This window comes from Bombina bombina, chromosome 2, assembly GCF_027579735.1.
Source record: "Bombina bombina isolate aBomBom1 chromosome 2, aBomBom1.pri, whole genome shotgun sequence".
Lineage (NCBI taxonomy): Eukaryota > Metazoa > Chordata > Amphibia > Anura > Bombinatoridae > Bombina > Bombina bombina.
In genome coordinates, this window is record NC_069500.1 from 357,662,272 (window position 1) to 357,676,061 (window position 13,790).

Consider the following 13,790-nt stretch of genomic DNA (forward strand, 5'->3'; position numbering starts at 1 on the left):
TAAGATAGTAAATAAGGGCTTCACAAGGGCTTATTAAGACTGTAGACTTTTTCTGGGCTAAATCGATTCATTATTAACACATATTTAGCCTTGAGGAATCATTTAATCTGGGTATTTTGATAAGATTATATCGGCAGGCACTGTTTTAGACACCTTATTCTTTAGGGACTTTCCCTAATCATTGTCAGAGCCTCATTTTCGCGCCGGTATGGCGCACTTGTTTTTGAGAACAATGGCATGCAGCTGCATGTGTGTGGAGCTCTGATACATAGAAAAGTCTTTCTGAAGGCATCATTTGGTATCGTATTCCCCTTTGGGCTTGGTTGGGTCTCAGCAAAGCAGATTCCAGGGACTGTAAAGGGGTTAAATATAAAAACGGCTCCGGTTCCGTTATTTTAAGGGTTAAAGCTTCCAAATTTGGTGTGCAATACTTTTAAGGCTTTAAGACACTGTGGTGAAATTTTGGTGAATTTTGAACAATTCCTTCATACTTTTTCGCAATTGCAGTAATAAAGTGTGTTTAGTTTAAAATTTAAAGTGACAGTAACGGTTTTATTTTAAAACGTTTTTTGTGCTTTGTTATCAAGTTTATGCCTGTTTAACATGTCTGAACTACCAGATAGATTGTGTTCTGACTGTGGGGAAACCAAGGTTCCTTCTCATTTAACTATATGTATTTTATGTCATAAAAAAATTTAGTAAAAATGATGCCCAAGATGATTCCTCAAGTGAGGGGAGTAAGCATGGTACTGCATCATCCCCTCCTTCGTCTACACCAGTCTTGCCCATACAGGAGGCCCCTAGTACATCTAGTGCGCCAATACTCCTTACTATGCAACATTTAACGGCTGTAATGGATAATTCTATCAAAAACATTTTAGCCAATATGCCCACTTATCAGCGAAAGCGCGACTGCTCTGTTTTAGAAAATTCTGTAGAGCATGAGAACGCTGATGATATGGTTTCTGAAGGGCCCCTACACCAGTCTGAGGGGGCCAGGGAGGTTTTGTCTGAGGGAGAAATTTCAGATTCAGGAAACATTTCTCAACAAGCTGAACCTGATGTGATTACTTTTAAATTTAAGTTGGAACATCTCTGCGCTCTGCTTAAGGAGGTGTTATCCAATTTGGATGATTGTGATTATCTGGTCATTCCAGAACCACTATGTAAAATGGAAAAGTTCTTAGAGGCCCCGGGGCCCCCCGAAGCTTTTCCTATATCCAAGCGGGTGGCGTACATTGTTAGTAAAGAATGGGACAGGCCCGGTATACCTTTAGTACCTCCCCCCATATTTATAAAATTGTTTTCCTATAGTCGACCCCAGAAAGGACTGATGGCAGACAGTCCCCAAGGTCGAGGGGGCGGTTTCTACTCTACACAAGCGCGCCACTATACCCATAGAAGATAGTTGTGCTTTCCAAGATCCTATGGATAAAAAATTAGAAGGTCTGCTAAAGATGTTTGTTCAGCAAGGTTCCCTTCTACAACCAATTGCATGCATTGTCCCTGTCACTGCAGCCGCGTGTTTCTAGTTTGATGAGCTAGGAAAGGCGATTATTAGTAATTCTTCTTCTTATGAGGAGATTATGGACAGAATTCGTGCTCTTAAATTGGCTAATTCTTTCACCCTAGACGCCACCTTGCAATTGGCTAGGTTAGCGGCGAAAAAATTCTGGGTTTGCTATTGTGGCGCAGAGCGCTTTGGTTAAAATCTTGGGCAGCGGATGCGTCTTCCAAGAACAAATTGCTTGACATTCCTTTCAAGGGGAAAACACTCTTTGGCCCTGACTTGAAAGAGATTATCTCTGATATCACTGGGGGCAAGGGCCACGCCCTTCCTCAGGATAGGTCTTTTCAAGACCAAAAATAAACCTAAGTTTCGTCCCTTTCGCAGAAACGGATCAGCCCCAAGGGCTACGTCCTCTAAGCAGGAAGGTAATACTTCTCAAGCCAATCCAGCCTGGAGACCTATGCAAGGCTGGAACAAAGGAAAGCAGGCCAGGAAACCTGCCACTGCTACCAAGACAGCATGAAATGCGGGCCCCCGATCCGGGACCGGATCTGGTGGGGGGCAGACTCTCTCTCTTCGCTCAGGCTGGGGCAAGAGATGTTCTGGATCCTTGGGCGCTAGAAATAGTCTCCCAAGGTTATTCTCTGGAGTTCAAGGGGCTTCCTCCAAGGGGGAGGTTCCACAGGTCTCAGTTGTCTTCAGACCACATAAGAAGACAAGCATTCTTACATTGGGTAGAAGACCTGCTAAAAATGGGAGTGATTCATCCTGTTCCATTAGGAGAACAAGGGATGGGGTTCTACTCCAATCTGTTCATAGTTCCCAAAAAAGAGGGAACGTTCAGACCAATCTTAGATCTCAAGATCTTGAACAAGTTTCTCAAGGTTCCATCGTTCAAGATGGAAACCATTCGAACACTTCTTCCTTCCATCCAGGAAGGTCAATTCATGACCAAGGTGGATTTCAAGGATGCGTATCTACATATTCCTATCCACAAGGAACATCATCGGTTCCTAAGGTTTGCATTCCTGGACAAGCATTTCCAGTTCGTGGCGTTTTCTTTCGGATTAGCCACTGCTCCTAGGATTTTCTCATAGGTACTAGGGTCCCTTCTGGCGGTGCTAAGACCAAGGGGCATTGCTGTAGTACCTTACTTGGACGACATTCTGATTCGAGCGTCGTCCCTTCCTCAAGTAAAGGCTCACACGGACATTGTCCTGGCCTTTCTCAGATCTCACGGATGGAAAGTGAACGTGGAAAAGAGTTCTCTATCTCCGTCAACGAGGGTTCCCTTCTTGGGAACTATAATAGACTCCTTAGAAATGAGGATTTTTCTGACAGAAGCCAGAAAAACAAAACTTCTAGACTCTTGTCGGATACTTCATTCCGTTCCTCTTCCTTCCATAGCGCAGTGCATGGAAGTGATAGGTTTGATGGTAGCGGCAATGGACATAGTTCCTTTTGTGCGCATTCATCTAAGACCATTACAACTGTTCATGCTCAGTCAGTGGAATGGGGACTATTCAGACTTGTCTCCGAAGATACAAGTAAATCAGAGGACCAGAGACTCATTCCGTTGGTGGCTATCCCTGGACAACCTGTCACAAGGGATGACCTTCCGCAGACCAGAGTGGGTCATTGTCACGACCGACGCCAGTCTGATGGGCTGGGGCGCGGTCTGGGGATCCCTGAAAGCTCAGGGTCTTTGGTCTCGGGTAGAATCTCTTCTACCGATAAATATTCTGGAACTGAGAGCGATATTCAATGCTCTCAAAGCTTGGCCTCAGCTAGCGAGGGCCAAGTTCATACATCAACCATCAGGGGGGAACAAGGAGTTCCCTAGCGATGGAAGAAGTGACCAAAATCATTCTATGGGCGGAGTCTCACTCCTGCCACCTGTCTGCTATCCACATCCCAGGAGTGGAAAATTGGGAAGCGGATTTTCTGAGTCGTCAGACATTGCATCCGGGGGAGTGGGAACTCCATCCGGAAATCTTTGCCCAAGTCACTCAACCGTGGGGCATTCCAGACATGGATCTGATGGCCTCTCGTCAGAACTTCAGAGTTCCTTACTACGGGTACAGATCCAGGGATCCCAAGGCGGCTCTAGTGGATGCACTAGTAGCACCTTGGACCTTCAAACTAGCTTATGTGTTCCCGCCGTTTCCTCTCATCCCCAGGCTGGTAGCCAGGATCAATCAGGAGAGGGCGTCGGTGATTTTGATAGCTCCTGCGTGGCCACGCAGGACTTGGTATGCAGATCTGGTGAATATGTCATCGGCTCCACCATGGAAGCTACCTTTGAGACGAGACCTTCTTGTTCTAGGTCCGTTCGACCCACTCCAGCTGACTGCTTGGAGATTGAACGCTTGATCTTATCAAAGCGAGGGTTCTCAGATTCTGTTATTAATACTCTTGTTCAGGCCTGAAAGCCTGTAACCAGAAAAATTACCACATAATTTGGTATATCTGTTGGTGTGAATCTGCAGGATTCCCTTGGGACAAGGTTAAGATTCCTAAGAGTCTATCCTTCCTTCGAGAAGGATTGGAAAAAGGATTATCTGCAAGTTCCTTGATGGGACAGATTTCTGCCTTGTCTGTGTTACTTCACAAAAAGCTGGCAGCTGTGCCAGATGTTCTAGCCTTTGTTCAGGCTCTGGTTAGAATCAAGCCTGTTTACAAAATTTTGACTCCTCCTTGGAGTCTCAACCTAGTTCTTTCAGTTCTTCAGGGGGTTCCGTTTGAACCCTTACATTCCGTTGATATTAAGTTATTATCTTGGAAGGTTTTGTTTTTGGTTGCAATTTCTTCTGCTAGAAGAGTTTCAGAATTATCTGCTCTGCAGTGTTCTTCTCCTTATCTGGTGTTCCATGCAGATAAGGTGGTTTTGCGTACTAAACCTGGTTTTCTTCCAAAAGTTGTTTCTAACAAAAACATTAACCAGGAGATAGTTGTGCCTTCTTTGTGTCCTAATCCAGTTTCAAAGAAGGAACGTTTGTTGCACAACTTGGATGTAGTTCGTGCTCTCAAATTTTACTTAGCAGCTACTAAGGATTTCAGACAAACTTTGTCTTTGTTTGTTGTTTATTCTGGTAAACGGAGAGGTCAAAAAGCAACTTCTACCTCTCTCTCCTTCTGGATTAAAAGCATTATCCGATTGGCTTATGAGACTGCCGGACGGCAGCCTCCTGAAAGAATCACAGCTCACTCCACTAGGGCTGTGGCTTCCACATGGGCCTTCAAGAACGAGGCTTCTGTTGATCAGATATGTAAGGCAGCGACTTGGTCTTCACTGCACACTTTTTCTAAATTTTACAAATTTGATACTTTTGCTTCTTCTGAGGCTATTTTTGGGAGAAAGGTTTTACAAGCCGTGGTGCCTTCCATTTAGGTGACCTGATTTGCTCCCTCCCTTCATCCGTGTCCTAAAGCTTTGGTATTGGTTCCCACAAGTAAGGATGACGCCGTGGACCGGACACACCTATGTTGGAGAAAACAGAATTTATGTTTACCTGATAAATTACTTTCTCCAACGGTGTGTCCGGTCCACGGCCCGCCCTGGTTTTTTTAATCAGGTCTGATAATTTATTTTCTTTAACTACAGTCACCACGGTAACATATGGTTTCTCCTATGCAAATATTCCTCCTTAACGTCGGTCGAATGACTGGGGTAGGCGGAGCCTAGGAGGGATCATGTGACCAGCTTTGCTGGGCTCTTTGCCATTTCCTGTTGGGGAAGAGAATATCCCACAAGTAAGGATGACGCCATGGACCGGACACACCGTTGGAGAAAGTAATTTATCAGGTAAACATAAATTCTGTTTTTTTCTTTATAATTGAAAAGAGTCCACAGCTGCATTCATTACTTTTGGGAAATAAGAACTTGGCCACCAGGAGGAGGCAAAGACACCCCAGCCAAAGACTTAAATACTCCTCCCACTTCCCTCATCCCCCAGTCATTCTTTGCCTTTCATCCCAGGAGGTTGGCAGACAAGTGTCAGAAGTTTGTTTTGCCTCTTATGGAGGGTAGTACTCTTCGACATGGGACGGGAGTTTTAAGTAATCCTGTCAGTCTCTCAGTGAGGGCTTGGATGAAATCCAGAGTCCGGAGATGCAGGAAGAGTCTTTCTGCAAAACCATCCCGACTCATTTTAACCACTCCACAAGCAATCGGCGTTGTCGAACTTTGCTGCCTGCTTTCTTCTCTTAAGGCCATGGCGGAGGCGAGGCTACTATCCATCACTTTTGAAGGGCCGTGTTCCTGTTCCACGGCGTAGATTCCGGTAAGATTGTTTCATTTTACTTCAGGATTGTACTGTAACTCATTTGTTCCTACGAACTCACATGAAAAATACAGGGTTGCAGTGGGACTCCTTTAGTATCTTGGAATCAAGGGTTAATATCTCCTGAGGGGGATTATTGAACGGGGTTTTTTTTAATCATATTTGTTATGTGATTCAATCGGCTTATGTGTAGTGTTAACTGGGCTTGTAGCTTTTGGAACATAACAGCCTTTCGAAGTGATGCGACCTTATGGTCGGGCACACTTTTTTTGTACTGTACGGTTCAGCTTGTGAGTGGGCGTGTTTACGTTCTGGTCTCCCATTTCCGCATTCCTGACTGTGTGGCAACGGAGAATTCTAGTCCGCTGGTGTCTGGTTCATAGGAGGTGGTGAGTGCCCCAGCCATTGTGGGTATCAGGTGTCGTTTAAATTGTTCTATATTTAGTCCATTCTTTTGGTATCCTTTATCCAGTTATGGAGGATACCGATGTTAAGATTGTTCAACTTTCCGAATCAGATTCTTCGTCCTGTGACGAATGCGAATTAGCCCCATTGACTCAGGTCAGTCAGTTATGTTCTTTAGGCCGTTATAGAGCACTTTGTTCCTCGGGCACGGGGATTCAACGGACTTCTGAGCCATCTGCCTCGGGGGGCCCTGTCCTCTGGGAGGCGAGTTCCCTACCGCTACCTACTACTACACATGCGGGTAACCCAAGTTATGTTTTTTCCTCCACGGAGGGTGGATTGTTCCCCCTGGAGGTTGTGGCACGTTTTCGCTTTTACTTTTGCCGCTTGTGCGTCTACAAAGTCCAGATGATTATTTGCGATTGTGTTCGTGCCCGACTGCCCCAGGTCTCTCGGCCACAGGAGGGTATGTGCAGTTCCCTGTGGGTGTAGCTGTTTCTGAGTGTTGTGCCTTTCATTACAGGCTGGCTCGCCTTCGTGTTCTACTCAGACAAGTTTTTGAGCTGTTTGGGGACTCTATCCTTCTCAGTTATGGGACTCATCAGTCTCCTCCTTTGAATGGCTCGCCTTGTTAGACATGAGGGGATGAAGTAATCTCCTTTAAGTCTTGGTATCGAGATCCTTCCCAGTTTTGTTGGAAGAATAGGGTTTCCGTTAGGGTAGTCCTGCGGCTCTTTCTGTTCTTCTTGGGTGTTAACCCTCGGATTGCCTGTTATTTTATTTTATCCGGTTAGGATGAATTTTCTTTTTCATACTAAGTTTCCTGCGGGAACTTTCTCTGGTAATGATACTCGCTGTTTGCTTCTACGGAAGTTGTTCGGGACATGTTAGTCCCATGTTTGTCTGTTTTTTCTTCCTCACTCTCTGAGGGCGGATTTAGCCAGCTTGACAGTTATGACCCTGGTTGCAGACTGGTCCTGCTTGGGTTCAGATCTTCTGTCTCGAGGGTTATTCAGACACGTGGCGCCTATTATACCTTGCTGGTCAGGTTGGGGTGCTGAGTGGTATTAATATTATTTATGTTTCTTGTTATTTGTTTCACAAGTTTCAGCTACGCATTCTCAAGAGGATTTGCGGGTCCGTGCGGCTCTCGGGATTGTTCCAGTCCTATATAGCCATCTCTCTGATGACTGGGTCAGTGAATTTTGCTGCATCACTCTGTGGCTTCTGATACCCTTGGAACCTAGAGAATTCCTTCCCACGTGGTGGGAAAATTAGAGGGTTTAGCGCCTCCTTTCCACCGGTCGAGGCAGTGTTGCTTTAGGAAATTGTCCTTTTTGGACTTGTTTCTTTAGTGGTTCTCTTCTTCATTGAGACCTCTGGGATTGTCCGTTTCTCCTTGTGGATGGGTTCCCTTCGGGAGTTGGTTGTTCCTTATTCGGGACATTAGACAGTGAGGTATTTTCGGGCTCCGGTTAGGAGTCCTTCCCCGGTGTTGGGAATGCTCGGCATCTCCTTCTTGGGATAGAAGAGGTCCTAGTGGTTTTCCACTCATATGGTTCAGGTATTGCCATCCAAGCGGCATCCAACCCATGTTTTTCTGTCCTCTAACTTTGAATCTCCTGTGATGTGGCGGCTTGATGTTGCTCTGTTCGGGTGACTTGTCCTCACTGTTCCCCTTGTGTCTGGAGCTCGTGGCTAGCTGGACAGCTAGCTCAGCATACTAATGCTCTGTGGCTACTCTGTACTGTAGCAAACCGAGGGTTGCTAGTTCGATCCCTGACGAGGTCTACTCAGCCTTTCCTCCTTTCGAGGTTGACAAAATGAGCAGCACCTTGTGCCCCTTAGAGGGATTGGCCGCACTTTTCAAGCACAATCATGTTAATGATGCTTGGATGCCTGTTAGCTCTTGTGTCCTTTATGGCCCTGGCTCTTTGGAGTGTTAGGCTCCTGCAAGGGGTGGTCTCTTCCTTTTGGGTCGGGACTTGCAAGGGCTTCTTGCGCTTGTTATCCGGGTTATTCTGGATTTTTCCCTGGGAGGTCTGTTTTGTTTTGTTTTTTTATATCAGACGAGGGATTTATGTGCCTGGAAGATTGTTTAATCTAAACATTTGTGGGGTCCGGGCTTCTTGTCCTGATCTTCCGGTTGTCGAGGGTTTTACTCTGCGTTTTCTCTTTGTGGATCCCGCCGTGGGATGTTACTGGACCTTATGATCCTAGAATTGGCCTGGGGGTTCCAGTTTCCGGGGTACTTGGGCTTAGCCCAACTGGATGTTTCTGCTCCTTGATGATGCCCAATTGCTCCTTGTGGGTTGGGCGTCTTCTCCCCTTGTTCTCGGGATCCATTCAGGTCTCTGTGGACTTGGCCTTCCTTTGAAGGGGGTTTTTCCTTTATGGATTTTGCTGTACCTTTTGGGTATCCCTTGGTTTACTCTTGTCCTCACCCTTTTGGGGATTTTGGTACTATACTAGTAAGGCGACCGACTGCTGAGCGACAGTTCTCCTGGAGGAATGTTGGCTCAGTGAGTCTGCTTGCGGTCTCTAGTTAGGCTTTCCGACTATCTGCGGGTCAGTGTCCTTGGGGCCTTTTCCTTCTAGTTCTTTTGCCTGGCTCCAACGAAGCGGGGTTTGGTTGGGTTGTGGTTTTTTCAGGCCTGGTGCCCTCAGAATGGGCCACCTATTGTACCCTCCCGTTTTTGCATTCAGTGTCCTCTATAGCTTGGGTATTGTTTTCCCAGAAGTAATGAATGCAGCTGTGTACTCTTTCCATTTATGAAGAAAAACTTAAATTATGCTTACCTGATAATTTTCTTTCTTCAGATGGAAAGAGTCCACATCTCCCCACCCGTATTTTTTCTGTGGGGCGTCTCGTTTTTTATTTTTCTGGCACCTTTTCACCCTGGTATTTCTTCTACTGTTCCTTGTTCCTCGGCAGAATGACTGGGGGATGAGGGAAGGGGGAGGAGTATTTAAGCCTTTGGCTGGTGTGTCTTTGCCTCCTCCTGGTTGCCAGGTTCTTATTTCCCAAAAGTAATAAATGCAGCTGTGGACTCTCTCCATCTGAAGAAAATAAAATTATCAGGTAAGCATAATTTAAGTTTTTTATTATTTGTGTTGGTTTGGTTTTACAGAATGGTACCAAACCAAGGTGCTAGACATACCTTTTTCTAAAAATTCAGAACTGGTTGTTTGTATAAAATAACTGCAAAAAATCGCAAGAAATTGAACTTGGGCGTTGTGAATCCAGATTTCTGCTGATCACTGCGTTTATAGTCTTGGTTAAATATAAGACTTAAATGGATATTAAACCCAAAAATTATCCTTTTTGTGATTTAGACAGATAATACCATTTCTAAAAAGTTTCCAATTTACTTCTATTATCAAATGTGCTTCGTTCCCATGATATTCTGTGTTGAAGAGATACCTAGGTAGGCATCTAGAGCACTACCTGGCAGGAAATAGCGCTGCCATCTAACGCTCTTGCAAATGGATAACATTTTTGGAAAACTGCTCCCATATAGTGCCCCAGAAATGGGTCGGCTCCTAAGCATGTCCTCGCTTTTCAACAAAAGATACCAAGAGAACGAAGAATATTGATAAATAAGACAAATAGAATCTTGTTTAAAATTGCAGGCTCTATTGGAATCATGATTGGAAAATCTTGGGTTTCATATCCCTTTAAAGTAAATTGAGTAATAATGTAATTATTCTGGCAGTAATTGTTATGCTGTTTGACTACTAATCATTATAGCGGAGACTTAAGTTATATTCTACACCCATGTGCGCATTAACTTCTTTTCTACACATAATATTTTCTGGGTTCTCTTGTATGGTTCTGTGTCTACAGAAAAAGTTGAAAAGTGTGCCTCTGAGCAAGCAAGAGAATTCTTTCTTACGTAAATGATTAACTCAAATGTGAATGCACATACAATTTAAATAGCTGAATGGTTTCAAATTTGTGGAAAAAATATATACAACAGTGTGTTTCAATTTAGAAAAAATGATGTCGGTATTACCTTAATTTCGTCCACTTATTCCTATACGATTGTGTTAAACTGCTATGCTGTGTAACTCTTTCTTCCATTGTGTCTGATTGAAAAAATATTTGACCTGTCATGAATGTGTTCATTTAATAAGCTGTAGGTGTGTTTAATTAAAATTTCAATTAAACATTTTTTTCTCATAGTTTTCCTACAATGTGTATTACAGAGCATGCTGGGAATGCTGATATGATCCAACCAGAACTTTTTCCACTACAACCTAACCTGGATTTGATGGATACTTTTGAATCCTTCCAGGGTGAGTGCTTTTGTATTGTTTCTCAGTGTGTCCTATAGGTTTTTTATCACTGTTGTTTAGTGGGATTAACAACACGGAGCAATAGAGACCACTACATTATTTTGTATACATACAACTTTTGGTTGTCATATTAGTGTAAACCAAAATGGTTTTATTTTTAAAATGTGAGTTTAGTACTAAAAATAATGGAAGGTACAGTTTAATGGAATTGATCAGTTTCTAATGTGCAGGTGAGGGAGACAACACATTCAGTATTTGGACATCTTAGGAATTCAGGATTTATTTACCGAAGGAAATGTGCACTAGTCCTGATCAGCCTCTGTGCTTAAACTGTACCCAGACAGAGATTCCAGTTTGCCCATAGATTTCAACACATACTTAACCACTTAAGCAAAGTGGACGTAGCTATTGCCCCAACTACCCTATTAAAGTAGTAGCTACACCCTCCACTTCTCTGCATATTGTAGCATTGTTAACGATGTTAACACAACTGCTGAGCAAACCTTCCAAGTGTAACAAAAGGTTGACGGTGCCTACTTACTCTGGTATGGAGATAATATTAATATCAGTTATTTGTAGAGCGCCAACAGATTCCGCAGCACTTTAGGAACTAACATATAAGTAAAGTTGTCACTAGGTATTTATATCCCCTTATTTATCTTGCAGTTCCCCAATTTTTTTGCACATTTTGATATCTCATATGACCCATAAAATATTTTGAGGATACTCCGCTTCCAAATCATCATATTAGGCAAATATGCCTAAAAGACCCTGTTGAATAGAACTTTATTACATGCAAAGCTTTTCTAGAACATTTATTTGCATATTCACATTTATTCAAATTACTTCCGTACTTTAGTCACTTGGGTAAAATGAAGAGTGAGCAGATATAAATTTATATTCGCTTTTAGATAGTTTTAAGCTCATACTGCAGCTTGTACTTTTTGTATTTGGCTGGTGTGAGTGGTGTTCACTATTTTAACAGTGGCCACAAAGTTACCAAAGGCAGATAAAGGTGACTGGTGCTCACTTAGTGTTTCTTTATTTGCAAAAGCCATATTGGGCTGTGTGACCACTACCATGACCCAAGTCTGTGTGGTTTGATGGCTGTGTGAAACATATTGAGTGTCTTATAAGTAACACTGGTGATTTTACGATTAGTGGTGACCACAAAGTGTAGATATATTTATGAATGACAAATCACTGCTAAGTAACTCATATCTGTATAGTGACTAGAGACTATTGATTGACTTGTGTTACCATGGGGAATAGGGGTCATTTAGTGATCTTTTGGTTATTGGCGACCCCTGAGGCTGGTGATTTTTCAAAGACAAGTGGAATGGCTTGTGATTGTTTGAACATTGAATGATCTTGACCGTTGAGTGACCTTTGACTATTGAGGGACTGTAGACTGGTGGCTCCAGAGTAACCACTAATGACCAGTTACCATTGAGTGACCGGTGACTACTAAGCGACCTGTGACCTCTGAGTGAGCAGTGATCACTCGGTAACCAATTACCTCTGAGTGACTGGTGACCACTGACCACTTGGTTTGTCTACTTTAAAAATATGTATAGTTTTGAGGACAATTTTCAGAATGCAGACAGTAATGCTATACCAAATAGGCCCTGGATCGATTACCATGTTTCAGAAAATCCTGCAACAGCTGCTCTGCTGAATTATCAACTGGAGGCATGCTCTGACAATTGGTGATGTCATGCCTGAAACCTATAATAAAAATGTTTCAAGTCAATTTTGAAATGCGAATGTGCTTTTTCAAATTTGATTTTTATCAATTGTTTGTTTATATATTCCATGTTGAATACTATGTTGTTGTTGTGTTAATATTATTATTATTTATGAAAATTAAGGTGAGCAGAGAGGTACCTTTTTTACGTTGTGTGTGTGGTTGACTTTACTTCTAGTTTATACTGCTTTTACGTAGATAAAGCCACAGGCTACCATTAAATTATTTAGATTAATTTAATTGTGTTTTTATGTTGATTAACCTTTTGGATAATCATATTCTTGTCTTAACCTTTCTGCTGGGTGGGGATACTCTAATTTGTGATGATCTAAATTTTGTGATTTCTCTCCTAGATATTTTCCCCCCTAGTCGTCTGTTATCTGCAGGACTTTTTGGTACTATCCCTGTTGTTCCTGCCACCCCCCTGCCTGACACGGCTTTACGTTCTTGTGGTCCGGTTTCGCAGGTAAGAAGGTTTAATAAAGAAGGTATAGCTTTACCCCCTTTGTTTAAAGGGCCAGTGTAGTTACACACTAAAAAAAATGCATCAAGTAATAATGTAAGAAGTCAACAAAAGATAATAAAAGCATTGAAAAAATAGTAAGTTTATTTTTATTTATTTTTTACTTGAAAGTATCCCACTCCACTGTAATGGCCGTGCAGTGCTGGGCGCCCTCAGAAAAGGGCTGAGCATAGATGTAGTCGTGACACACACCCCTATTCATTCGGATTCATTATGGTAGTCCTAAGAATGCCTAAACGTATAAAAAGCGCATGAACGCAGTAGCTGAGAGGGGTTGCTTGTCCCGCAAGTGTATGCGCACAAGCTCATTCCCATAATCTGGATCATTTATGGTCTCCTTAGAAGCAGAGGATAAGAGGGCTTTATTCTGGTAGTGTTGCGTCACATCTGGCATATATATTCCCTTTTGATGGGGGTTTGTAATCGTGTACGAATATGGAAATGGTAAAATGTGCCACAATAAAGAGAGAGAAAGAACACTTGTCTACCCCATCCACTACAAAGCACAAACACATAGACCTAAAATTACACAGTCTCTGCTGAGGTGATGAAGGGACGCACTCATCTACAGCTGACACGCTCCCTGCCAATCAGATAGTCCATGTAAAATAACAGACGATGCCTAGCGAATGCAAACTACTTTCGGTGAGTGCGCATCCTCTGATGATAAAGTAGAATAAGCTTTCATGTCAAAATTGTCATCTGCAAGTAATAGCTTTTCACAAAATATTACATAGCCTTTTCACCCAAACAAAATACATAGTTGATTAAATTTCTGTCTGCGTAAAGGTATATGATGCATTGCTTAGCAGTTTTTCAATGTCAGTTTATAACAGCTTAACCCCTTTGCTGCCATATACTGTATAGTATAATCTGGCGATCGATTGACCATGTACGAGCACTTATCCTGCTCGGCTTAGTGTTCACATAGGCAGGCATGTGCAGACAGCAGATACCGAGCGAAGCAGAGCTATCGGACTCTGTTTTGTATGTATATATAAAATTAAAAATTTGGTAGTTGTA

At 42.9% G+C, this 13,790-nt stretch overlaps 1 protein-coding gene across 1 annotated transcript in view; it reads left to right on the forward strand.

Moving 5' to 3' along the window:
• MLXIP (MLX interacting protein) overlaps window positions 1-13,790 on the forward strand; it is a 254,388-nt gene that overhangs the window by 151,600 nt on the left and 88,998 nt on the right. The window contains exons 7-8 of the mRNA XM_053701754.1: window positions 10,408-10,497; window positions 12,598-12,710. Coding sequence (XP_053557729.1) covers window positions 10,408-10,497; window positions 12,598-12,710 — 203 coding nt within the window. The remainder of the gene's footprint in view (window positions 1-10,407; window positions 10,498-12,597; window positions 12,711-13,790) is intronic.